The sequence below is a fragment of the Calidris pugnax genome, unplaced genomic scaffold, assembly GCF_001431845.1.
Source record: "Calidris pugnax isolate Ruff unplaced genomic scaffold, ASM143184v1 scaffold198, whole genome shotgun sequence".
Taxonomy (NCBI): Eukaryota; Metazoa; Chordata; class Aves; order Charadriiformes; family Scolopacidae; genus Calidris; species Calidris pugnax.
In genome coordinates, this window is record NW_015090925.1 from 840,773 (window position 1) to 866,996 (window position 26,224).

General features: G+C 39.7%; 1 protein-coding gene across 1 annotated transcript in view; it reads right to left on the minus strand.

Annotated features, from left to right (window-relative positions):
- The window catches only part of TRRAP (transformation/transcription domain-associated protein), a 72,424-nt gene that overhangs the window by 34,301 nt on the left and 11,899 nt on the right, over positions 1 to 26,224 (minus strand). The window contains exons 18-48 of the mRNA XM_014951412.1: positions 25,666 to 25,857; positions 24,629 to 24,794; positions 23,025 to 23,281; positions 22,026 to 22,226; positions 20,940 to 21,091; positions 19,636 to 19,835; positions 18,656 to 18,873; positions 18,326 to 18,523; positions 17,401 to 17,661; positions 16,272 to 16,433; positions 15,563 to 15,659; positions 14,995 to 15,116; positions 14,449 to 14,619; positions 13,636 to 13,704; positions 12,677 to 12,796; positions 12,241 to 12,360; positions 11,716 to 11,880; positions 11,123 to 11,304; positions 10,642 to 10,840; positions 10,100 to 10,228; positions 9,212 to 9,478; positions 8,432 to 8,638; positions 7,222 to 7,380; positions 7,003 to 7,137; positions 6,693 to 6,803; positions 5,522 to 5,668; positions 4,599 to 4,812; positions 3,829 to 3,954; positions 2,740 to 2,886; positions 1,452 to 1,654; positions 653 to 774 (exon numbers count right to left, since the gene is read on the minus strand). Of these exons, the coding sequence (XP_014806898.1) occupies positions 653 to 774; positions 1,452 to 1,654; positions 2,740 to 2,886; positions 3,829 to 3,954; positions 4,599 to 4,812; positions 5,522 to 5,668; positions 6,693 to 6,803; positions 7,003 to 7,137; positions 7,222 to 7,380; positions 8,432 to 8,638; positions 9,212 to 9,478; positions 10,100 to 10,228; positions 10,642 to 10,840; positions 11,123 to 11,304; positions 11,716 to 11,880; positions 12,241 to 12,360; positions 12,677 to 12,796; positions 13,636 to 13,704; positions 14,449 to 14,619; positions 14,995 to 15,116; positions 15,563 to 15,659; positions 16,272 to 16,433; positions 17,401 to 17,661; positions 18,326 to 18,523; positions 18,656 to 18,873; positions 19,636 to 19,835; positions 20,940 to 21,091; positions 22,026 to 22,226; positions 23,025 to 23,281; positions 24,629 to 24,794; positions 25,666 to 25,857 (5,219 nt within the window). The remainder of the gene's footprint in view (positions 1 to 652; positions 775 to 1,451; positions 1,655 to 2,739; positions 2,887 to 3,828; positions 3,955 to 4,598; positions 4,813 to 5,521; positions 5,669 to 6,692; positions 6,804 to 7,002; positions 7,138 to 7,221; positions 7,381 to 8,431; positions 8,639 to 9,211; positions 9,479 to 10,099; positions 10,229 to 10,641; positions 10,841 to 11,122; positions 11,305 to 11,715; positions 11,881 to 12,240; positions 12,361 to 12,676; positions 12,797 to 13,635; positions 13,705 to 14,448; positions 14,620 to 14,994; positions 15,117 to 15,562; positions 15,660 to 16,271; positions 16,434 to 17,400; positions 17,662 to 18,325; positions 18,524 to 18,655; positions 18,874 to 19,635; positions 19,836 to 20,939; positions 21,092 to 22,025; positions 22,227 to 23,024; positions 23,282 to 24,628; positions 24,795 to 25,665; positions 25,858 to 26,224) is intronic.

Genomic DNA, 26,224 nt, shown 5'->3' on the forward strand with positions numbered 1-26,224 from the left:
ACAAAAACTCTTTCAGGATAAAATCTTATCACAATTTTGACATAATTTCAGCCATATCTGTATCTTGCTTGAAATGCCAAATGGCACCGCACAGCCCCTGGCAGCTGGGCCTTGCACAGGTAACCAGAACAAGCAGCAGCTCAAGCACAGTAACTCAAAATAATGGGAATTGTCAGCACAACATTAAATACCCGCCTTTTTTGATAAGGTAACTGTTCTCATTGTTTCATCATGTTACAAAACCTGCCAGTTTAGCTTGCACAGTAACTCTCCTGAAAGTGTAATTTACAATAAAACTCCAAGAGAAATAATTCAGATGTGAAAAGATGTGTACACAAAGACCACAGTGTCCAGAATACAGTCAGCTACAAGGGTGCCCTGGTACCTTGGGAAAGGAAGAGATCAGGGCAGTGGAGATAGGATTTTCTTTTTGGCTCCACTAAACTTTCTAAGGAACTTCTATTTTCAAATTGTCTTTCATAAACACACAATGTGGTCTCAGTGAAATGAACTCATTTTGCATTTTGGAGGGTGGAGGGGGCGGAAATCACTTAATTCAGACCTAAGAAGATTGATGGCATGTTATACAGGTCATATATGGTACAAATTATGAACCAATAAGCTGCAATAAATGATTAATTGCTATAATTACCTATAGACATAGTTAACAAGGTCTAAGAACTGGGCATTTAATTCAAGGTCTTCTGGAAAACGCTTTTCAATGTAAGTCATCATTTTCACCAGTAAAATGGACTTCTCCCGGAGAGTGGGTGTCTGTGTTCAAAGAAGACATGATTAATTTTGTCAATTCATCTTAAGCAGAGAATTGGCGCATTCAAAGTACACCTCAGCCATCCTTTATATCACTCTTTCACTTCTAAAGTACTGAAAAACAGCTTGGTAGGTCATAGTTCTTGGAAAGAAAAATAACTCAAGCATTTATCCTTCTAATATATGCTAGAGAATTTTAAAATCATGAGTAAAAGCAGGTTTAAGTTGTTCAATGATTGCAAAAATCTAACATGTATTTTTAAAACCTTTTATACAGCTCCAGATTGTCAGGTACTCAACTCCCAACAGAAAATGTGGCAAATTGAGGAGGCCACAAGATGTTACAGGAATAACCAGATTTAAACCAGCATTAGTCATCTCCTCCTGAATGATCTCTCTATCCAAGTTCATGTGAAACATATTTTAAAACTTTTACTTTAAAACAAGTTCTCAGCAAAACAGCACTGGGGATCAGACACCTGAGAGAAGCCTACAAAACACTAAGTACCTTTAACTCCAGTAACCTGCACAGGGGATGCTAAATATTCCAAACCTCATCGAGGGCCTCTAAACATATTAATGACCCTTCCACCTCACTGTCCAAACCTGCTGAATTCTAGCAGTGAGTTATAGTTACTGAAGTATTTGAGAGCAATAATGACTTTATCTTCTCAATTTACCTGATTAGCTGCCATTGGGGAATTGTTTTTCACCCATTCTTCCACTATTTTTACCACTGCACGAAGGATTTTGGCATCAGTAGATTTTTCAATGAGAGAGGTTAGAATAGCTTGTATAAAATTCTTCCTCATTTCCATGCTCATCACAGCCAGGCGAGTTTTCACAAGGTCCAGGCTCAGCATCACCAGCTCGCTTGTACCTGCTGCGGATGGAAAAGGGATTGGGATTGTGTGTACACCTATTAAGACACTGAGTCAAGACATTTTCAAGGTAAGATGCTGTAATTTTTAAAATAGCAACAATAATATCTGTTGCCTGGAAATAATGTTTTCAGTATTATCACTTTCCATTCCTTAACAATTGGGACAGACTCTTTCCAAAAAAAAACCCCAACTCCATTCAAAGTCCCAAAGCCCATGTGGTGGCATTTCAGCAGATCTCTGGTAAAAGGTAGTAGAGAAGCCCAGTGCTGAAAAACTGCAACTCCACTCGTGAAAGAAATACCTGAGATGCAGCACACCTACTCCCTTCTGGTAATTTCCTGACCTGCTTATCTGTCAGGTTTAATCATTTTCCAATTGTTTCTCAGTGTTAATAAAATTCACATGATTCTCATTTTCCTAATTAAAATATGGGCTGGTAATCTAGCAGCAGCAATTCTTTCCAAGGATTTTCTTCAGTAGCTTCTTCATTAATAAATTACTGTGCTCTTTACTAGCATTGAATTTTCTTCTACAAGAACATCTGATTATTTTTTTCAATGACTCATGACTTAATTCATTTGATGACAGACAGAATTGTACAGACTGAAAAAGATGCTATTTTAAGACAAAAACAAAAGCATCCACTCTAACAAGTTAATATTGGAACAACTGCTCGTTAAATTATCCAATAGGAAGAAATGGAAAAAAAAGTAAAAAAAAGTGAAAGCACAGAACAATAAAAAAAAAAATTCATCTCCTCTCCCCTCAACACTACACACTCTTCAAGAATTAAAGAATCTCAGTATTTTTATGTATGTTGTAGCTCAACAAATATTCACTATTGACTGAAATGTTTGGGTTAATACTGAAATTCTGGTATTCAAACTCAAAGGAATTCAAAGGAACTCAAAGTGTATTTTTCTCCTTCACTACTTCAGTAATATTTCTCACTAACGCCGCAGTATTTTTCAACGTGTAATAATGGCACAAAACCCTACAGAACCATCCGAGTCCCTTTAGGATGAAGAAAATCCAATATTTGCAATACTTTTAACCATTACCATCCTTAGCCCATGGAATGTACCTGTATTTGCCTCGGCTGTCCCTGCAGCCGCCTGTGGGTTCAGGTGTTCCCTGACCATCTTCTGCAGGGACCGCATGAACACGGAGATCAGCCTGTCGATGTAGCTGGGGTTGTTACTGCAGGCAGACTTCAGGATCATCAAAGTGCCTGCGGGGAAAAACAACAGGGAGGGAGTGAAAATTGTGCTGAGTACGACAGGAGTGAGACACAGGTGTTCAATGTGGATGTTGTCCTTCTATGAAAGAGCACAGGAACCGTTCTGACTGTGTTTTGTCCTGCCACCACAGCGCTCTGGGACTGCCCCAGCTGCAAAGACCAGAAATCTGGATGGATCTGAAGAAAAATTTCAGTCTCAACTTCAGTCTAAGGTTTAGTCTTTAGTCTAAGACCAAAAAGTTACTTTTGCATTAAGCAAAATATTTGAAAGTTCTGTACATAATTGTGTGATGGAGCGTGATGGAGGGCAAGAGGGAGAAAGGGAGGACAGGAAGAGAGGAACTGAGAGCAGATACCTCTCCAAGACCTTAAAGGAAAAAAAAAAGGAATATAGTTAACGAGGCAAAATGAAACTACTCCTAAAGTTGCACATTTGTTTTAGTGGCAAAAAGTAGCAAAACTTTTACATGAATAGGACTGGGTTTTGTAATTAAAAATAAAAAAAATATACAATCCTGGTTTTCTAATCTAGAAACTTAATAGTTTCATAAATCAGTTACTGCAGATTGAAGAAGTTAACAGCATTGAAACAAGTCATTTTGGCACAGTTTACGAATGCAGGATGCCTACAAGGTCACAGTGCCTTCAATTACAGAGCTGTTAACGATGCCCCTCCTAACGTGAGCTTACCCACACACATGGAAACCAACCAGCTTTAGCAATACATATGCTCTGAAATGCTGAACTCTCTAAGAAAGTTCACCCACAGTGAGAGACAGCCCAGGCTCAGCCCTCGGGTCAGTCCCAAACGCTTCCCACAGCTCCCTCTGTGCGACACCACATTCCGGTTTCCAGTTGGAAAACAAAAGCCTGTGACCGACCCCGACTCCTGAACCACACTCCTTGTATGTCTGCCAGAGATGTGGGACTCACCGAAGAGCTGGGAAGGGTTAGCATTAGTGGCCTTCTCATAATTAGTAAGTCCTTCATAAATGACCTTTCCAACGGCAGCGTAAAGGCACTCCAGCTCCTCGTACTTTGAAGCGACGCTTGAGGTACCTGCGGCGTTCAGAGAGATGTGTTACTTTTGGTGACATCAGCCACACAACAGGCACACAGAACACACACTCAGCTATACCCTCCCCGGCCCTTCCCCTTGCTAATAAACCACGGTAACACAAGCAGATCCCTCATTTATATAAACAGCTTTATTACCTAGCGCCGTGTCTCTGAGAAGTCAGAGATTATTAAGTTTTTGGTATTTATTTTTTTTAAAAAAAAAGAGTCATCTAAATCAGTTTCTATTAAGACACGGCAAATTACTTCTTTCTTTTTACACTCTTATCTCCCTTGTTTTAGCAAAACAGCAAAGCTTAACAACTAAAAAATTGCACTTCTGAAGCTGAAAAACTATAATCACAAAAACACATTAAATTTACAGCATGCGCTTCTTGAACCACAGTTATGACAGCCACAGGTTATTAAGCTTTTATGTCAATGGATAATGATGTATTCCACATGACTACTTATTTCAGCTTTTCTTTTTTTAAACAGAGGTTGGAAGTGCAAGCTAAAATGGACCATTAAACGCAGGAATCATAAAACAGGATATTGGCACGTTGCACGGAGTGTCTCCACCCCGCCCTCAGTCACTGAAGTTATGCAGCAATAAAGGCTAAAAGGAGGAAGAAAATGCCACGCACTTGGTTCTGTGGGGAAGATGCCCATGAGGCGGGACAGCAGGCTGTGCACTGCCCTCAGGACCTTGGTGTTGCCGCAGGTCATGCAGGCGGCGACGCCGCGCTGCAGCGGCTTGAAGCTGCTCAGCACCGCCGGGGGCTGCAGCACCGTCAGCAGGAAACTCAGCACCTCCAAGCCAGTGCAGATGTTGGCAAAGTTGGCCTGATTGGGTTGTTCCTGAAGAAGGCACAGAGAAAAAGTGGGTGAGGGGGAAAAAAATCACACATGTATTACACAGATTAGTAATTCCAGATCAAATCTGCTGACATTCTGGAGTAAGGTTGAGGCTTCTACACTAGCACTGTTTCATGTCGATCTCCACAAAGACACCAGCGTTGTAAAAGCAGAGCACACTTGGAAAAAATGGACCACAGTGAATTTTCACATTATCTTGGACACTTTAACGTTTCCGTAAGTAGGATATACATTACTCCTTTTTTCAAAGAAACAAGAAAGTGACACCAAGAGGGCTCCTAAAAGTTTAACACAGTAAGAGTTGCCAGTCTATTCAATAGCACGATACAAATAAAACAGGTGTAGAAAATCTTACTATATAAGCAAAGAGCACACAAACAGCACACAGATGATAAACAAAATAGGTTGTATCATCAAATACAGGAAGCCAGCCTTTCTGTGAACTTCATGTTACCATTATGTAGTCAGACAACTAGGAACTAATGAAAAGCAATCTCAATTTGTAAAACTCTACTAACAGAACCCAAAAAAAAGCAGCAACCAGCAGGCCATCCAAGCAAGCAAACTACAACTTATTTCAAAATCAAATACAGGAAGTTATTCCTTAAAAATCAGCACCCGGAGATCATTAGCATTCTATCAACACGTGCTAGTGAAACCTAAGGCCCCCCAGCCCCAGCCCGTCACCCACCACGGTCATTAGCAGCTTATCAAACCACTGCAACTTCAGCTCCGACTTGGGCCACATGTCTGGCCGTAACGCCGTCTTCAGGAGGTTGACACAGCGGCGAGACAGCAATTCCCCAGGAGATCCAGCAGTGTTTGAGTTGTCATTTACCTAGTAATTAATCAGAGTTAACAAAATGACACCCTTTTGTAACCAACTCATTAATTTATTATGCATTTCAAGCAAGCATATAATTTCTTATTTCTGAAATGGATGATCTTAAGTAGCTTTATCAGTACAGTCCCACAGTATTTAACTGCATGAAAAGCTGACAACTAAGAAGAGTCAACATCAGCTGTCTAAACTGCCAGCTAATTACCCCAAATCCCCCATCAAAGGTATATTTTAAAAAAGTTTAATCCCATCTTTTATTACTACAACTGTGAACATGCTCAAGACGGTTAATCTTTTCTGTTTGCAAGGTATCCACAAACACACCCAGCGCTGTATGTACCCTTAGATATGTAATTGACGTAGTCTTTCCCTATTAAACTCTCTAAATATTCTTTAGTTTTTGGGGAAAACATTCTTGCCATTAAATTTAGGCAATGCAACAAGCACACTTTGCTGCATCAGGCAAATACATAAATGAATTAAGAAAAAACCCTTATGGGAACTTTTGAAGTCTTTGCCTGGCTCCAGCCAAATTCTCCCACTCACGTCTATTGCAATCACGTCACTCCTGATACACTACTTACTTGAAGAGAGAAAGTAAAGAACAAACAAAACACTACAAGTGATCAACAGCACAGTAAAACAAAGACTCTTTCAATTTCAAAACCTGGATTTTAACCATTCCCATTAAAAGTTTTAATTTCAAAGTGCATGCTCCCTGCATACAGCTCTAAACACACAACATCACCACCAAAAAGCTACAGCCCACCTCACGAATAATACCCATTATTTGTGAAACAAAAAACATGCAGAAACTGCTTATAAAATTCAATTTCTTTCCTCCTTAAAAAAAAACATTTTACTTTAGTACAATTTCACATTAGTTTCTAGCCTTTCAGCAAAAGGGAGCATACAAACACTAGAATAACCCAAGCACAGAAGGACTCTTATGAAAAGAGAGGTTTCTGAATTTGGCTACTAACACCACGCTGATATTTGCATATGGGAACAACCCCAGTACCTGGCAGGCAATTCTGATCAAGAAGTTGACGACCGTGTCCGTGTGCTGCTTGTCAATGGGCTTGGAGAGCAGCGCATCCGCTCCCGGCAAGGACTGGCTGCGCCCAAACACCTGCACGAAACAACACACAAACCCTGAGCCATGCTGAGGAGGACAACAACAACAACAAGCAGAACAGATTGTAAATATTTTCCAAAAGTATAACCCTCAGTTCAGTGAGTTTCAAGTTATGTGGAAAAAACAATTACGCTAAATTGCCCAGTCAGTGCAGGTTATTTCAGAGTCTGAACAAAAGCTCATTTTTTCTTACAGCACTTATTGCTCCTGTCGCTGTCCTGAAGCGTTTCACTTCTTGGCCAGAATCCACAGACAACCCTCTTTTAACAGCAGATGAGGCAGAACTGGCTCCTTCTCCACTTGTGCCTGAATCCATGTCTGAATCCGGCTGAAATATCAGCAATGTGCATGTTAAAAAAATCATTTAACTGTGTAACAATTCAATCTTTACTGGTTTATTTAGACTTCTTACCTGCTGGTCTTTAATTCTTTGCAATTCCCATTTAATAACTACTTCAGCAAGATCCACAGCTAATTTTCTTTGCTCTATGGTAACGCTGGGAGTGAAGCCCAGTCTCTGCATGGCACTAACCATATGCTGGACCAAGTGATGTCTCACTGGATAATAAACCTGCAAAGACGGTTTCACAGTCACGTTAGTCATTAACCAATAAACTTCTACACGAAGAACACAGAGATGAAATAAAGCAAAATGGTAAAATAGTCCTTAATCCCAAAGTCTGCTATACTTGTACCATGCTCAAACTTTGCAATCTGGAAAAGTAACTGGTACTTTGATAACAAAATTTTGGCTACAATTTTCAGTAGTGGCTACTGATTTCATGCACCCAAACGAAGACGTTCTTTTGAAGATACAAGATTTTTCTCAAGAATCCATCGCTCTAATTGGTTGCCAATCCCTTTAAAGAGCTACAACTCACACGTGAACACACACTGACACTTTATCAAAAAGCTTTCAGGCATCGATTCCTGAAAAGTGATGTAAATGTGTATTAGCTGTCACCTTGGGTCATGGTTTAATATGCATTTTCAAAAATGCTCCTCTACTGACATTCTCAACATTCCCCCATTTGTTTAATGTTTCCCAACATATATTAACTGGAGATAAAAGTTACCAAGTTAACCCCAAATATCTAAAGTCAAACAAACAAGGATTACAGGATGATGGAAAAGAATACAGTTCTGTACCTTTTTAAAGTAACTCTTAAAGAATCTTCCCAGATCTGTCAGAGAGCCCTGCTAACTTCACGAGTAATGAATCCACCTCACAGGCTTCCACCTAACAGTTTGAGTTCTAACTGCAGTCATGATAAAGTTTTACAGGTGGTTTGCTATTTAATGTTAATAGCTGCTTTCAGTTCTAGTAAGCATCTTTGCCGACAGCTGATGCCCATTGAAGCTAAACCATATGAAGCAGATTTCTAATCAAACTGCAGTTCACCTGGCTGCTATCTGAGACCCAGCAACTGCGGAACAACCGGCACAACTACCTTGAAGTGCTGCACTATCAAGTGCAGGATATGCACTAGCTGGGGCACCGTATGACCCTCTTCCACAATGATTTTTCGTGTCCAGTGGGTCGACACTATTTTCTAATCAAACTGCAGTTCACCTGGCTGCTATCTGAGACCCAGCAACTGCGGAACAACCGGCACAACTACCTTGAAGTGCTGCACTATCAAGTGCAGGATATGCACTAGCTGGGGCACCGTATGACCCTCTTCCACAATGATTTTTCGTGTCCAGTGGGTCAGCATCTGGTGCCCGTCCTCCATGCGGGCAGGCACGGCTGGGGTCAGAATCGCCATCGCTTGCCTGACGATAGCTCGGGCCTCCATCGCGTGAGCCTTTAGAAGGCTGTGAAAAACCTAAGCAGCAGAGTTTGTGATCAATGGTAATATTGTACATACTTACAAAAATAAAACATTTATAAATAAAGAGAAACTACAACATGTATTTTCTAAACAATGTGATTTTTTCCCTAAAGGCCCCTAATTTGGTAAATACATGGTGATATTTCGTCACCAGAAGTATACAGCCTGTGCTCCTGCCTCCCCTGCTTTCCCTTTTTCTTCCTCCCCCTCCACTCTCCAGTTTGAAGTTTTCCTGTCCCCGCATTCTGTCACAAATGAAATGTCTGTCTCTCTTAAATGAAGAAATATTACATTAATTCACCCAAAAGGACTCTTCATTGTCCCACTTACCCTCTGTTTTCACTTATCTTCAAACTTCTTTGTATAGTCTCTTATTCCCAGATAAATTTGTATCAATATTTGGGTGGCTCCTTCTGTATTTGCTTGTTGCATACGAATTTAACTGTTACTTGCATACTAATTATCCAGAACTACTGTGCACCATCTACTCTGCATTCTAAAATAAAAGAAATACTACGGAGCTTATCCACACCCCTGAAACGTACGAATACAGGCCGGAGCCAATACCTGCAGAACTATCTTCTTATGTATCGCGAACTTGGCGATGATGTGTGCCAGCAGCAGGTGCCCACTGTACTTGCAGGCGGGGTCCACGCAGGCCTTGGAGAGGAGACAAGGCCACGCAAACGTCATCAGGCGCCGCAGTTTGCTGTTGCGGTTTTTGTTGTTGTCGTGGATGTGGTGCGGAGCGTGCTCGACCAGGAGCGTGGCAAACTGCAGCAGGTATATCCTGAGAGAATCCAGCATATCTGCCTGCTTTTCCGGATCAAGGACCTAGTTCCAGGGATGGGCAAAGAGAAGAGGAGAAAGGTGAGAAAAAAAAACCAAAACAAAAATCCTAAACCTCATTATCTATAAAAGCAAAGTCCTAGGGTTTTTTTTTTTTTTGGTTTTGAGTGTATTCTAAGATGCCTAGTAACTATAATCACCTTCCTGATTCAGTTTAATACTCACAAAACACCCCTCTGAGGTGAGAACTTTTAAGAAGTGAACACATCTGGGAAATTCCAAAGTGCTAACCTATTAAAAAAGAACCAAAACAAACCCCACCACCCTCATCTGCACCAACACCTATTTCACAGCTGCTACCTTGTTCAATAAAACCAAAGTGAATGACACAGACACTGATGTTCAGCCACAGAAAGCTTTGCTTGTGAAAAACACTGGGATTGCAGCCATGTGAGGCCCATTTCTAAAGACAGACATTCGAGGCCTAAAGATATCACAAACCAAAAATTACAGCCCAGTCCTACCAATGGCTGGTGGATCTCCCAACAGTTCAAGTTATGATGCAGTCTGATGTAACCAGAGTAGTTAGAAATAGCACAACTAATTCAAACCAGGATTGAAAAGCCAAAGGAGAGGAACAACTTTAATGCCAGCAAGGATTATTACCTTTGTAATAAAAACACTGGTGATGCTTTCTGGATTATCTCCTTCTGGGTTTGGGGGTCCCAGCAGCTGTTCACCTTCTCCCTTTTCAAAACTGTACAAGAAAGCGGGATTCAGGATATGCTGCAGCACCTACAGAATATAAACAAAACCCCAGTTATTCCCAACTATCGGATATTGTAATGGCAGTCAACATTCAAGTCATTTCCTAGGCAAACCTGCATGTTAGACACACACTGCATCACAAAAGGGAGCTATAAATAAAGCCTTAAGAAACAGATACACATGGGTTTTTTCCCTTGCTTTCCCCCTTCCAAGGGCAAAGATTCTTAGAAAGTGTGAACTAAAGTAGTCAGCGCTGAAAGCAAGATGAATTGCTGTCTCTGTTTATTATCGCTCTTCTTCAGGTATGATATTTTCACCTAAATGGCTCTGCCAATTATCAAACTCGTTGACATTTAAGTAAGCGAGTTTTGTTGCCCTAGTTCCCAAGAAGAAAATTAAACCCAAATACCATGCTTGTTTGATTTAATTGCTTTAGTTACCTTGGCTTTGAGCTCATCTCCAAAGTTTGGGTCATTGAAGTCTACAAACCGGAAGAACAAAGCCCGTTTTTGGGGAATACTGTAGTTTTTGGGGATGTCTTCTTCCATGTATTCCTTTAAGAAAGTCATATTGCAGAGAAATCGACCCGTAAAAGCCCGAAGCAACTGGAAGAGTAACTCTATATCACCATAATTCCTTCTGTAAAAACACATAAAATAAAAAGCTTCTGTGAAAAAATACCCAACCAAACTACTGTGCTGATGAGTTGGTGCAGAAACTCATCCCGATTTGAAATGAGCAGAGAGCCGAGAGCAGGCAGAACCAGAGGTGTGGGCTGAGCTAATGGTCGTATTATGAAATATATTAAACCTTCTCTTCAGTAACTGCAATCCATTTTCAGGACCCCAGAATACCTGCACAGTATTTTCAAAATTTAAAAAAAACTGTACACAAGGTATAAGAAATCACTGTTTTACGTACTTGCAGTAATTGAGTAAGCAGTATGCTAATAGCTTGGGTTCTTTCCAGTTCGTCGCAGCCATATTCTCCTTACGGTGTCTCTCCTGAAAAGCCTCGCTCACCCACACGCGTTTCAGCTGGTTCACCAGGGAATGCTGATTTGCCAACCAGCACTCATCATTCTTAACAATAATACTTATGATCTGTCAAAGGCAAAACAAGACAAATGCACAGTCAACACGCAACAGACCTGGCAGGAGAAAAAAATGATATAAAAGCACTTCTTTAGGGTCAATTAAGGGTTCTAAAATATTCAAAAAAAAAGAGACAAATTAAAACTAGTTTAGATCAATTGTTAAAGGAATTTCTTTTTTAAAAAAAAAAGTTTCTGTTGCCACATTTTCTTCTTGTATCTTGGTTGATTTAGAGAAGTAGAGCTCATTTGAGTCTCTCTTCCCTTCCTAGAGTGATGCTGACTACAAACATTTTACATTTTTACAAGTGTTTTTCTACAAGCTATAACATCCACAGACGCAGAAAGCCGCATAGAGCAGCCAGGGAGCTGAAGGGGGTTTAACTGTCTGGTGCAGAGACAAACAGGAACAAAGCAGTACCTTGATGGCCTGGAACTGGAGGTCGAGGCGCATGGTGGTGGTGCTGGGGGAGCCGGGTCTCACCGCTGCCTGGGTGCCAACCGGCAGGAGCAGGGTGATGAAGCGGTTGGGATTCGCTGCCAGTACATCGCGGAGGGGTTTGGCATCTTTATGTTTTAAGAAACTCTGAAGAAGGGGAAGAAATAATTTTTATAACAACCTCTAAAAGCAAAAATACCAAAAGGCTATATCACTCCTGTAGCTTTTATATTCCTCACTAAAGCTGCAGAGGTTATATTTCATAGATATAAAAATAACCTCTACAGCTTCAGTAATAATCCCACATGATCTGGAAAGGTATAAAACCACCATCTCAGCACAAACAAATACCAAATGCAGAATGGGCACCCTACGGTCAGAGTAAGACCCTGACTAAGGACTCCAAGATCATACAGGGAAAAAAAAGATGGAGAACATGAAAAACTTCTCATTCATTGGATTTGTGAAGTGGAGGGCTTTTCCCACTCCCCTTCCCACACAGCTTACCATAAACATTCTGCTCCACTGTGGGTCATTTAAAGTGGCTTCCATCATGAACAGCTCCACAGTCTGGGATGGATGACGCGTCAAAAACTTTATCAGTGGTTCCCTGAATGGACTGCCAGCCTGAAACGTTCACAAACCTTAAATTAAAAATGTACAAGGCTTTCTACTAATTTACTAGCACTCAGAAAAATAGGATTGACTTGGTATTTATGCAGATACAAAATGTTCATGACTTCTATGATGAGAATTTATTGACAATTTCAAAACTTTTCAGAGTCTAAGACAAATGTTAACACCTCCTGAAAGGCCTGAAGAGCATATTTATTTATTCTATCAAATGTTCCCACACCATGTTTAAAATAGTATAATTGTTATATACCAATGTCTAAAATTACAATAAAGTCAAAATATCAGTAATGTTAACTTCCACTTTTACCTCAATTAACATCGCTCGTTCTGTTTTCATGACCACTTCCAGCAGAGGTTTAACCAAAGTCTGAGGGGCAGCTGGGATCAGATGGAATAAATTTATGATTGCTGAACAAATCTTCATTTCCTACAGGCAAAAAGAAACATGATTATATTAATATTACCAGCTAAATGTATAAAACCAGTACCACACACCCTACTTTGCTCCTAAATTGCTCCTGTGCAAGTCTGCCCTTCCCCCTTGCAATATCATGGTTGCACTAATAATTCTCAACACTTAATATAAGTTATTAATAGAATCTTAATAGACTTATAAGACTTCTGGTAATCTACATGAAGCAACAGTGAAGCAGGAGTTCCCGTCGGTGCAGTTCCCAGCAGCACACACCACTGCCATCACACTCTGTCATCTGCCATTGATCAGAAAACTCATCGGCTTCCCATAGTTCAACACTGAGGCCATTGCTTCAGATGAGAGAGATTTTAACATGACTTCAACTGGTAAATACTGAACTTGCTTTTCACAGATTATATTTAACTGCCATTACATTATTATTCAGTATAATTTTCAAAAAACTATGTTACAAACATCAAACATATTAGTGAAAAAGGAGGGATTATGGTGCTGAGCTCATCAGCCACTCCAATGAAGAACAGAATTCTAAGCAGAAAATCCCGAGAAAAATAGTAAAAACTTCTGAGCTGTTCCCACACCAACCTATATAAAGTAAAAGCTTTAAAGTAACCCTCCTCAGCAGATAAGAAGCTCCTCTTACTAAGATTTGTAGCAAATATTCAATATGGATGTAAGTTCATTAGCTTGTAACAAAACACCGGTGTGTAATCAGTTATGGCATTTACAATAACACAAATTTGTAACATTTACAACTGAATGAGTTCCATAATTCCAAAACATTAATACTATTTATTTCTTGTCTTCCCACATAAAAACATTCATTAACTTACATTTCCATCACTCCGTTGTCCACCTTTGTGTGTAATAACTACAACTTCCATCCATTTACGCAGGTGTTGCTATAAAGAGAGGATAATTAGTATTAGTCTTATAATTATACTATTCTGTTTTAGCAAGTGACAGCATATGCAATGAGAAAAGAAGTAGAGGCAGAAATGATTGTTTGAAGAAAACAAAAGGAAAAATGGATAGTTATTTTCATTCCCTCAGATTGAGTAGTTTATTGTTGCTAGAAGTCCTCTCCATATTCAAGAAAGCAGAGGTTCTAAGGGTACAGACATTAAAAGGCACAAAAATCCCCAGTCTGACAGGCTTACACCTGCTTAATTATTTGCTTGATATCTATGCATTTAAATATTTAAATATCCATGGCTAAAGTACAAGGAGTTTAAAAACTGCAAGTAAGGGCAATACCTTCCACCATTTTATAAATCAAGACAATCACCAAAAGAGACTCAGCCCACTAGGAAGCAAAACGCATCTTCAGGGGTTTCTCTAGAGCATTGCTCTGCCGGCACCTCGCTTCAAGGCAAACCTGTCCCAGCAGACCTCAGCACACCTAGGAATGTCTCCACTAGAAAAGAACGTCTCGTAACTTTCTGCTTTAGTAGCTCTTCAGAAATTAACTCAAATTGTTTCAAGATTTATTTTTTTTTAAATTAATTGTGAAACAAAAATCTTTTACTTCCAATACATTCATTGAGTGACTACTGAATTGTTCTTTGACTTTTCAACAATACAGATATTAGCTAAAAGAAAATTAGCTCTTCTGGAAGAGCCAAAAAAACCTGGAAGGGGCTTACCATCATCTGATCACAGAATTTATCGTTAAAGGAGTTTGGAAAGAGTCTGGTGACAGAGGTCAGACGATTGACAACGTTCAGCGTCAGACTGCGGTAGTCTCCCAGCATCATCAGCAACGGCCTCATGTGGGTGTGAATCTGATCAACCTCGATGGTAGCTCCTTCCAAGAACTGCAAAAGAGCACAGGACACAGATGGAGAGGGGAGCATTTCCTGCAGGCACCTTTCTTCAAATAAATTCTGCTGTCTTGATTTTTTCTTCTTTCATTTTTTCCTTTCAGAATGTAATAGCTTAAACAATATTTATTGCTGGAAATATATACAGTGACAAGATGGATTTGGGAAGCAGTTAAGTATTTCTGACTCACAGCAAGAGAGTCCATAAAATAATCAAGTAGGAGATCTTAATTACAGGTGGACTGAAAAAATGGAAAACTGAATAGAGAAGCCGTAACTTCCTGTAGAGAACCTTCCCAAGAAGCTCTGTAAGAAGGAAGCGGAGCGGAGAACAACGGCCCGAGCCCAGCACTGTTCCAACACACCCACCTTCCTCATGCACGCCTCTCCCGCCTCCTGCAGTTCATTATTGGTTGAATTAAGTGCCTTGAAAAGCGCAGCGATGATTTTCTCTCTCGACTGAGGCAAGTAATTGCAGGCAGCTAGAGCATCTGCAAATATCAAAGTAAATTTGTTCTCTTTGTTAACTCAATTTCAAAAGAGATGGAAAAAGATCCTAATTCTACATTTCTTCTCTTCAAGTTTCTTTTATCTCATCTTAAATTACAGACAGCTAAAGCATAGCATGCTTTGCCAAAAGCAACAGGCATCATAAAATAGTAAAAGAATGGAAGTTCTATTAACAGTGTTCTAAAGTTTTCCTAATGCTATATAACATAATTAGTCTAAAAATATTTCGGGTTCATTTCAGAAACTAAATGCTAGTCATTAAGAAAGCAGCGATGCTTTCCCATTATTCTCCATTAAACTGTGACCTCTCGAGAGCAGTCATCAGTCTTCAAGCACCCAAGTTTTCTGCTGATCTTGGGAAGAAGATTGTCCCTCGCTCACAAGGACACTCATCTACATCAAATTGGGTTTAGGAAGTTTGACTTACTTAAGGCTGCAATCCGGAGAGGTACGAGCGATGGGAGACTTTTGTAACACGGTAGTTTCATTAAGGCAACATCTTCAGCCTCACACAAATTCAGTAACTAGGGAAAAAAATAAACAATCATTTTAGCAGAGCATTGTGAATCGCGTTTGAAGGGGTACTGTCAGTTACCTTCTGAGTCCTGTTTCCTCAAAGAGCCAAGTTTATGCAAACACACTAATTAACCTCCAAACGTCACCAACAGGCAAAAATTCTACTCTTCTTGTTTGGAGACAACAGCTAGCAAACCAAGGGACTAGACCGTGTCTCCAAGTTCAATCTACACGCTAGTTTTGTATCTCATTTTATTTAAACTGTCAGGGACTCAAAAACCTTAACAAACAGTATCTATGTTTTGGTGGTACAACGATTTATTTAACAGATATGTGGGGCATAAAATAAGATCTAAATACAAAAGTTAGCGCTATTAGAGTAGGAGTATAACACCAGAGTTCATTGACTATATTTCACACACATTAATATTCTGCTTAGCTCAGAGCTATTATTCTGTAGGTAAAGACAGACCCCAGTTCATGTTTCAAAAGATAAATCCTTACATTTTGGTGAGAGTTTCAAGTGCACTGAGAAAAGATGTATTTTTAACAATGACAGTTCAAACACTATCACTACTAAAGTGTCTACTTTCAAACATGGGAACACAAAAAGAAAGTACCTCTGTGTAGAAAACCTTGTGTTCCACGACATTTAGATCCATTGTAAACAATCGGGGCTGCAGGGTCGTGCAAAACGTATTCCCCTCCATCAGGCCAATCTGGGCATTTGCAGGTTGATGCCTTAGTAGATGTTTTTTAGGAGGAACCATGTCTTGGAGAACCTACACAATGTAACGGAGATCACAGAATTAGCAGCCTGGTCAAATGACCCCACAGACCCAGCCACAAGGACAATATCATTAGTCGTGGCTCTGTTTGCTGCTGTGGCTCCAGATGAACCTCTTTAGAAATCATTAAGCAAGAAGAAAAGTATTTCTCTGAACTAATTTAATTTGCAGTCAGTTAGTGAAACAACTCGGTATCTGCAATTATTACATATTCTCCGTGAACAGATCTATGATATCTAATAACTTCACATAATGTTATAAACAACAATGAAATTCAAATTATTAAGTCAAGAAACAAAAATATTTTAAGCTCCTAAAACATGAGAAAAACAAAGGCATTCGTGTTAAGATTTTTCCATTGCACCAACTTCTCACGCTCCTCCATAAACACCTTGAGGAAAATAAGATATAAATTAGGGGCCTTCTCTGCATGTTCCCAAACTACAATAACAACATTTTTGATTTCATATCCTGTGGTGGCCTTTAGGTCTTATGTACATTTACTTGTCTTTCAAGAGATCGAATGCTATTAACTTTAAGGAGTATCTAGCAAAAAGTAATTTAACAAGCTTTGATCTTTACAGTCTCTTTCTGGATAGGAAAAGGCACAGCAATATGCCTCATATTTAAAGAACACAAAACTGAGGTTCAAAACGCAGTATCGACCTGGCCTAGCCTATGTCTCATTGGTGGTAGGACGAGCAGTCCATAATTTGAGGAAGTAAATCAACCTGAAGACACTATAAATTCTGGCTAAGCAGTCAGGCACAGCATGTATGAATCTCCACAGCACTCCAGCCACATGTATTTTACAGCAATGAAACGGAGCAAATGACAAACACATGCCAACAAAGCACTAGGGACTTCATTCCCTCGTGAGAAAATGGAGGCAGAAAAGCATTTTGCAAATCCAAGCTGGTAAACAACTTTCAACTCACTTTCAGTGAGTAATCCTGCTCACCTCTTTATGCGGCTCCATAATCACCGTGACGCTTTTCCCAGTGACCTGTGCAAGTACCTGCAAGGAATGCATGGCCTGTTTCCTCACAGTGGAGTTTGGAGAGGTCACTTCTCGAACCAGGTCATGTGTTACATGATGGAAAGACTTCTCCTGCGCTGCCAGGATTTCTTCTGTTTTCTCTTCATCTTTTAAAGGAGTTGCACATCTGATCAAAAGCTGTTCTAATGTGGTCTTTGCCATAGCAACTGCTCCGTTGGAAACCTAAATAGATATCATAGATTATTTTTATTAATTAAGTACAGAACAAAGATCACAAATCTACACGCTACCATAGTGAACTTAGCAATTTGATGAATCCTTGGCAAACGCCTAAAAACATATAAAGCTTGAACAGAACTATTATTCAATGAATCTTCCCACTGATCATTCTGTAACTGCGAGCTGGAATGCAACACAACTTTATACAGGAACTCAAACTCTGGAACCCTTGGTAGAGCTGTCACCATGATTCACAGCAGAGATGTCAGGCAGCCGATTCTCTAGGTATCTATAACCACATACAGCTTTTTGATAAGATCAACACCTTTCAAACTAAACACAGAAAGAAGAAAAAACCCAGTGTTTTTCATGCAAGTGACAGTGAATCTAGTGTTCTCTCCCTGATCTGAACACAACCCAGACATTTCTACTCTGGAAGAACCAAGTGTCATTCCAACTTTGGCAGTTACATGGGAAAAACAGACCTCATTCCTAACGTCAGGTCTTGGTTTAAGTTAAAATGACTAAAATGCAGTCGTAACTATCAAACAGACAATATATTCTGAAGTTAAGTAAAATCAAGATTGACAGGAGTTCAGTCTATGTGAATTTAAGAACAAAAGTTTGTTTCACCATACTATTTCATATAAATGCATTCAGTAAATACCTCTCCAGTTAGATCCATCATAACGAAGAGAAGTGCCTTCAGGAAAGTCTGCTGGTTCTGAAGGACCCAAATTAATGGCAGTCGTTCCATAAGGAATTTAATTGACACAACACCTCCCAGTTTAGCATACCAAGCTTGTTCGTAACAGCAAGCACATAATCGTTCCACAATGTAGGAAAATAAGGGCAGCTGACAAGCCTGGAAATAAAGAAATGTATCAGTTTGCTTGCTCAGCTCACTAGTAGCCTCCAAAATTTTAGAAGGAAAATAGCATTGGCTGAAACTAGGTCTTTTAAATACATTTTTAAAATAAATAAATAAATAAATTACCCTTTCCTTTGAACCCAAGATAATGCTCGCAACATCAAATATCACTGCTAGGGCCACCTCTCCTATTTTGCAGAGCTCCTTCTCCTCATACGCCATGCAGATCGCTATGGCATCAATAAGCACCAGGGGATCCATGCCTTTCGACCCGTTTTCCTCACTGTGGAACATGGCTGTGCTAGGCTGGCTTCCAACCTGGTAGCACTGCAGCAGGAAAGGACCTATCATTTGTGTTGGGGAAGAAAAAAAAAAAAAAAAGATAAACCCATGGATATTTCAATATGAATAGTATTTCAATTAGATTTCACTACTCTTCTCACTAGCTGATGGCAAAACCAGTAAGCACTGTGTCTATTTGCATATAAATGGATTGTAAGGCATTCTTCACTCTTAGAAGAAAAAAAGATTACATCAACATGACTATTTTCCTCTATGCACTGGACTATGCCCTGCAAGAAGATTTAATTAAATTGAAGAATCATAAAAATTCAAGTTACATTAATATGACAAGGAAGAGTCATAGGCTTATAGCATGTCTTTTCCCAAATTCCTTGTCACACAGCCCAACTCCAAGTGCAAAGTTTTCTTCCCAGACAGAAGACACCGTAGTGCTCTGACCTTTACTTAGTTCCTCTCATGGTCTTTCAAAACCACAAGTGGATAAAGACCATCCACAAAAATAACTGCATATCAAGCCACACAAATGACCTAGAAACATAAACTCTTCCAAGCTGTTATTATTTCATTGGATGTAGCATTTTGAAAGTATTGTTAGGTGACTGATTGTTTTTTAAAACTTGCTGAATAATTTTTTACTGCTCAAAAGAAACAAAACATAATTCAGCCATCAAACAAAACCCAACATATCTACACAGAAGCAACTCCAGTATCATGATTTTCTTAAAACAAATTACTGGTAGAAAAGGCATAAATTCTGCAGCCCCCCCCGGCAGCCCCCAGGAGCTCTGTTCCACCCTCCTTACCACACTGCTGAGCCACGGCCACCATGGTGTAATGGCGGATGAGGCTGGCCACGAAAGGCAGAGCGCTAGGCCTCAGGTCCTTGATGACGGCGGACATGAACGCCCCCGTCAGCGCCTGCTCAAACGTCTTACGAGCTGGAGTGTCCTGAGCTTTGTATCGATGCGAAATAATCACACTGGGTATGGACTTCTCCGTAAAGCTGAAAGACAGGATGAAGTTTGTTACAGTCCCAAACTGCAGTACTGGCACCTCAACCACGAGCATCTGTCTAGTACTTAATTATTGCTCTCAATAGCTAACTCCCTCTCCACCTCCCGTCTTCCCCTCACTTTGACAGAGCTAGACCAGTTCACACAGTCCATACTAATTTTGTCAACCACTGGGCTCAAACATGATGGATAGCTCAATTTCATGGGAACACTTAAAGGCAGTGGTTCAGCAGACGCCACATACGCTCCCACTAACAGGAACACAGCCAGCACGCGGCAACTCAATTACACAATGCCAGCTTCAATATTTTGACATTTTTCCCTTTTTAAAAATGACATTTGATTTTAGTCTTGAAAGATTGAAACGTTATTTATCAAATTACCACCCAACAAAACCTATTTGTTGCAAAGCTGTATTTATGTCAAGTCTAACAAGTCCAAGTTATAAAAGCTACTATACTCCTTAGCTACATTTACTACACTGCAAAAGTTGAAGTCAGTGTACACTTTGTGGGCAAAGACGTCAAAGTTAGCTAAAAGCAATAAACTCATTAAGTATCTATGACTAAAATGTTAAAAAATGTAAAAAAAAATAAATAAATCAATAAAAAGCCCCTACACTAAGAGAAACATCAATTACACGTGTCACTGTGCTATAGTTTGGTCACTAAATGAAATTAAATTTTTTATCTCTCTCACTTCAGTAAGAAGTTAGATGTACATACAAAACATCACAATCTAACTTAATCTTTAAAACACAACTAAGCACCAGAATACTCCAACCACTTAAAAATATTAAACTAAGATTAATTTTTAAAAAAAGTATGATCGTATCTAACAGATTATACATTGGACTGTGATTAGAAGAAAATTAAAGTATGAAACATTAACAAATGTCATTGGCATTAAATAATATACTGACAAAACTCCTCTGACTGGACAGCCCTGTGTTGAGCTAAAAGGAAGCTGGATAAACCCACGGTAAAAATCCCATGAAGAACATATTGCCTGGACTAACCACTGCCTCTAATTTAGATTATTCTAAAGACACTATAAATTTTACATACACATTTACGTTTAAAGAATTGTCATACTTGGGATGTGCAAGAAGTTGGTATAAAGCATGTTTATTATCATCCAGGCTCATCATTGCTACTAGAAAACACTTGATTACTTCCCACGCCTGCCTGCGGTAATAGGGCTCGGTGTTGGCACTCTTCAGACAGTCCAGGGCCGTCTCGATGGCCTGCGAGGAGAAAAAGTCAGACAGTAACCAAACCCCACTTCTTCTTAATATTCACAATAAGGCGATTAATCAAGGGAACAGTAACTTTAATATATATTAAAAGTAACTTTAAATACATGTGCAATTTGGACGGCCTAAGTTAAGAAATGCAGAGAATGCCTGAGAAAGCCAACTTGAAACTCTGATGGCATATGCTGTGCTTGTATTAAATACAGTTTCATGGCAGATATATTTACTTCCATGGTCAGAAAGCATTTGAAGTCATGAGTGAGGTACACCTTCATTCTCTCTCCCCCCCCAAGAAAATTTTCCTCATCTTCCCTCCAGCAATAATTGCTGCTCCTAACCTCTATAGATTGTAGGTATATAATGCGTTCATACACATATATAAATGGTACCAAAAAATGTTCAGTCTTACAAATTATGTTGCCATATTTTCCATGCAAATCGAGAGCTACATCATACACGATGAAATGTCCCTGTGAGCAACTTCTGAACACTTAATGGAAACAGTACTGCTCCTCTACTTTGCAAGAAGATTTATTTAATGTATTTGAGAATAATTCAAATAATCTCTTAAAATATGAAAGCAATGAAAAGGGGCGTAGATCTTTTCACAAAATTTCTATTTTGCATGTATATAAACACAGCTAGAAAGGAAAGGAAGAAATTAAAAACAAATGAGACCGGCATTATTAAAAAAATGCATCAAAACTGTTTCAGAGTGCACAAAATAAGGAATTTCAATTCCTGATCAATGCTAAATACATTCTAGCCATCCATGCTTAAACAGGATTATGCAGAAAAAGGCTCTGTTACATAGAAGTGGGTATTTTCCTTCTTTGAAAGGAAAACCATCTTCCTGCTTACTGAGTGAACGGCGGTCATCCCCCACCCCTGTCTGAATAACCCTCTCAGCACCCCAAACCCTTACCTTCTCCATCGGGAGCTGGATGGACGCTTTGCAGTCTGAGAATTCAATTGTGATACTGGGTCCTTGGATTTCTGTGACAACGTATTGTAGTTTCTGTGATTCCTTTAACATCTTCCTGTTACTTCCCCCGAACTTGCCGAGCACACGGTAAGCCACGTGAGAGATGCTGTCTGCAGGGTTGCGCAGGGTGCGCCACAAAGCCTGCACGGATTTGAGATGCCATATGGTCAGAACAGGCTCACTTCAACATTTTTCAAGTTGTAACATAAAAAAATGTCAAGGAAAACACTTATTCTTGTACCTGGGCAATTGATCCCACATAACTTCCAGAAAATACTTATCCAGATTGACTAAAAGCAGTTGCAGTTCACAGCAGTTCCAGTGCTTTGTACCAAGGCTCTCCTAAACGCAGCTTTACATCAGGTTACTGTGATCAGCTGCAAAATCTTTGCCACACCAAAATTTCATGTTTATGACTAATATTACACAAACAACATATGAATTTTTAAAAATAAAAAAGCAGGCCAGTTAAGGCTGAAGTGAATTAACCTCAAAGAGCCAGTTTAAATATAAAAAGCGAATGAAGTGGGTAATATATTTAAAGGATAGACCAAATGTAGGCACTGTATCAGGGGAAACAGCCACATTTAAAACATTGTTCTGAATTTCAGCGACATCTTCCCTGTATATATGACATCATACAGCTGTCAGTCATGATATGCTGAAGGTAATTAGCTTTTCTTGTTTGTTTTTTAAAAAATTAACAAATATTAATCATTTTCTGTACTGACTCATCCTGAACACAGTAATAGTCTTGCTATTGAGCCCCAAGTCTTAACATTATCCCCCAAACTGGGGATACAGATGAAACAATTTTCAGACAGGTACGGTTCTCCTGCCAGATTTTTCAAGTTTGTACAACCAGAGGTTTCACCAATTTCTAATAATATTCAGCGAATCCATGACCTCTTGTGGTGTGAGGGGAAACAGCACCGTTACCTGCATCAGCTCGGCCCGGACGGGCTGGATGTGGTCGTACAGGAAGTCTGGCTGCAGGTTGTCCACGCACAGCTCCAGCGTGCGCAGGCCCTGGCTGACCAGCGTCTGGGACCCGTTGAGGGCCGACACCAGGGGGTCCATCAGCATCGGCAGGTACGGCAGCAGCGAGCTCAGACGGACCGGCACCGTCAGGCAGAGCTCCACAAACAGGTCCTTCATGTGCTGCTTGTGAAGGCCGCTTTGCAACATATTAAGCCCTGAAAATCATTGATAAGTTATAGACTCGAAAGAATAAGACAGTCCACAATGTATTGTTATAAACTGCTATTTCCTAGATTCAGAATAACCTGACATTTCAAAAATTCTGTAAAGAGTACAGCTCTGTAAATAGCATATTTACTAAATAAAATACCATTCATAATTATAAGTTACACCTAAGGATTTACGCTGTGACTGCTTTTGTAGCTACATGCATATGCAAAAAAAATTATATCTATGCATATTCTAAAATTTAACACTAGATTCAAAAAGGTAGCATTTGGATACAGCAGATGAAAAACCAAAAAAGATAATTTGACTCAAACCCCAGCCTTGTATCAATAAAAAAAAAAAAAAAAATCAACACAGAACAAATTGTTTTTAAAATACCTGGGATCCTGAAAAGAAACATTAAATGAGTTCAAGTACATTCACTGTCCCACACAGACTAAACACATCCAGTAAGTTATTTTTCTCCCCAACAAGATTTCATGTACTCCATAAACCCAGCCAGCACTTTAGATTCTATGATTCTGTTGATGGGGTGTTGGTTTTTTTTGTTTTGGTGTTGTGTGTGGGTTTTGTTTTGTTTTTTCTTTTTTTGGTTGGTCTCGATGATCTCAAAGGTCCCTTCCAACCATGCAGATTCTGTGATTCTGCACTGGCATGGATTTCACATAAGGATTCCTAGAAAACACACAGATTGTCCCTAGAGCCATAGAGGGTGCACAGGATTCCACCTTCCTGAACTGTTCTGATGAGCTTGGCCTCAGGTTTAAACAGTTCCCACTTCCTTGGGCATCCTCAGTCTCTCAGGAACACAGCCCTTGCAAGCACCAATGCTCAATTAATCAAACCGGTTGTTATTTCCATTTCTTTTTGCCTGACACCACTAGCATTTCTATTTCTCATGCACTTGCACACCCCCCCCCAGCTCAGAGCCACCAGAGCTGCTCTGGAACATCCTTCCCCCGCGGCACTGAGGGCCTGGCACCGCTGCTTCCCTGCCACTGCCACCCGCAATGCTTCGTGCTCACAACACCATCCACAGCAAAAAACAAACGAGAGAAACAACAGAAAAACCCCAACAGCCCCACGCCGAAAAGCAGAACAACGAGCAGCAGAAATTGTGAAGCAGCCAAAGCTATGGAGCCTGAAGCAGCTGATAGGAAACAAAATAAGCCAGGATCTAGATGTCTGATCGACCGCTAAGCAAAAAATCAGAAGCTACTCATCAGGGCTAGGGCTTTAGTTTTGTTTTGTTTTAATTGCGTAACATAACTTTATTACTACTATTTACATGAAAAGACCAGAAACTGGGGTGGGGAAAGAAGGTATTGTTCTACCTTGCAGTAAGTTTGGTAACAGCGGCAAGAATTCCTGATACAGGAGATCGTGACTGCCTCCTCCGATCGAGCGGAACAGTGCTCTGAGCAGCAGGAAATAGTTATAGGGCTCTTTGGCAGTCTGTGCAAGTTCCATAGAGCTGTTCACAATCTTGTGCAAATGTGGCTATAAAAAAATAAAGCTTGGAGATTAATTGAATACCAATTTTACCATCATTACAAGAGTTTAGCGTGAGGGGTGTGCAGCAGAAATCAGATGTGTCCCAATGACAAGAGAAGACATTTCACAATATTTAGTTACTCCAGATCTAGCTTAATCACTAATTCTTAATTTTGGGGAATGCTGAAATTTTACTTTGTAAGTAAAACAATGGTTAAGGAGCTGGTGGCCTTTCCAGAGCAGAGAACAGTAACGGTTTGCGAGAATCATTAAAAATAGGTGATAAATATGAGGATTCTCACAATCATGTGCAAACAGCGACAAAATTATGGATTTTATTAACATCTAAAAGCTTTCTACATTGCTATGCAAATGCTGCAAATAGCCTTCATCATTCAATTAAATTGTCTACCCAAGGCCCAGATCATCAATCCTGCTGAAACAAAAAACACAACAGAAGCATGAAACTGTGCAGGTAGTAAATCACAGTCTTTAAATTGGATCTCCAGCCTATAAAATCCAAATGACCTTGATTCTGATGACAAACGAGAAGAATTTAGGCAAGATTATATGAATATTGCTTCACATTACTTATGAATGTTGCTTCATATTGCTTTTATCTTTCGAAGAATCTGGAAAATTATTAGTCCCTACTCCAGTCTCCCCAGAAAACACATACTGACCTAATCCCTCTGTAACAAAGCGTGAAGCACAGAAACCACTGTCACAGTTACCTGCATCAGAAATTGTCTTTAATCTAAGGTAGAAGGAAAAGACTATCAAATGTTAGCGTAAAACTCCAAGTCTCTTCAGACGTCTGAAGAACATATTAGGAGTCAAACCAGGTTTTTTTATTTCTAACACAAACGACCTTTACCTTCAGCATTTGTTCATTTTCAGCTGCAAATAATGAAACTGAGCCAAAGACTAACTTGAACAGCTTCAGATACAGATTGGAGAGTTCCACGTTAGAGCCCATTTCTGGCAGCCGATCCAGAAGATACTCTACCAAAATGGTTGCAAAGAGGGCAGAGGTAGTAGGGTTGGCCAAGAAGGAGTTGGCTACAATCTGTAAAAGAAAACCATAAAGGAATTGTTGTTGCTGTAATGCAAAGAACAGAGGGATAAACACACTACTCATTTAAAACAAAAAACTAAGAGAAACTTCTTCCCCTCCCTCCACTGCTACCCAAGTGATTCAGGTCATCCTCAGAGGATAACAGCCATCCACATAACTTAAGCATTCAAGTTTAAAGCTTAATTTTAAATGTATATTATAGGACTTGTGTTCTGTGAAACAGCAGGTCAGAACATTAACAACACAACAACCTGAACAAAACAGGAACTCTACAATGTTCAATACTTTTCATGAATTAAGTCCATTCACATCTTCTAAACGCAAGCGCTCATGTTTGGATTGCACCACTGAGTCTGGG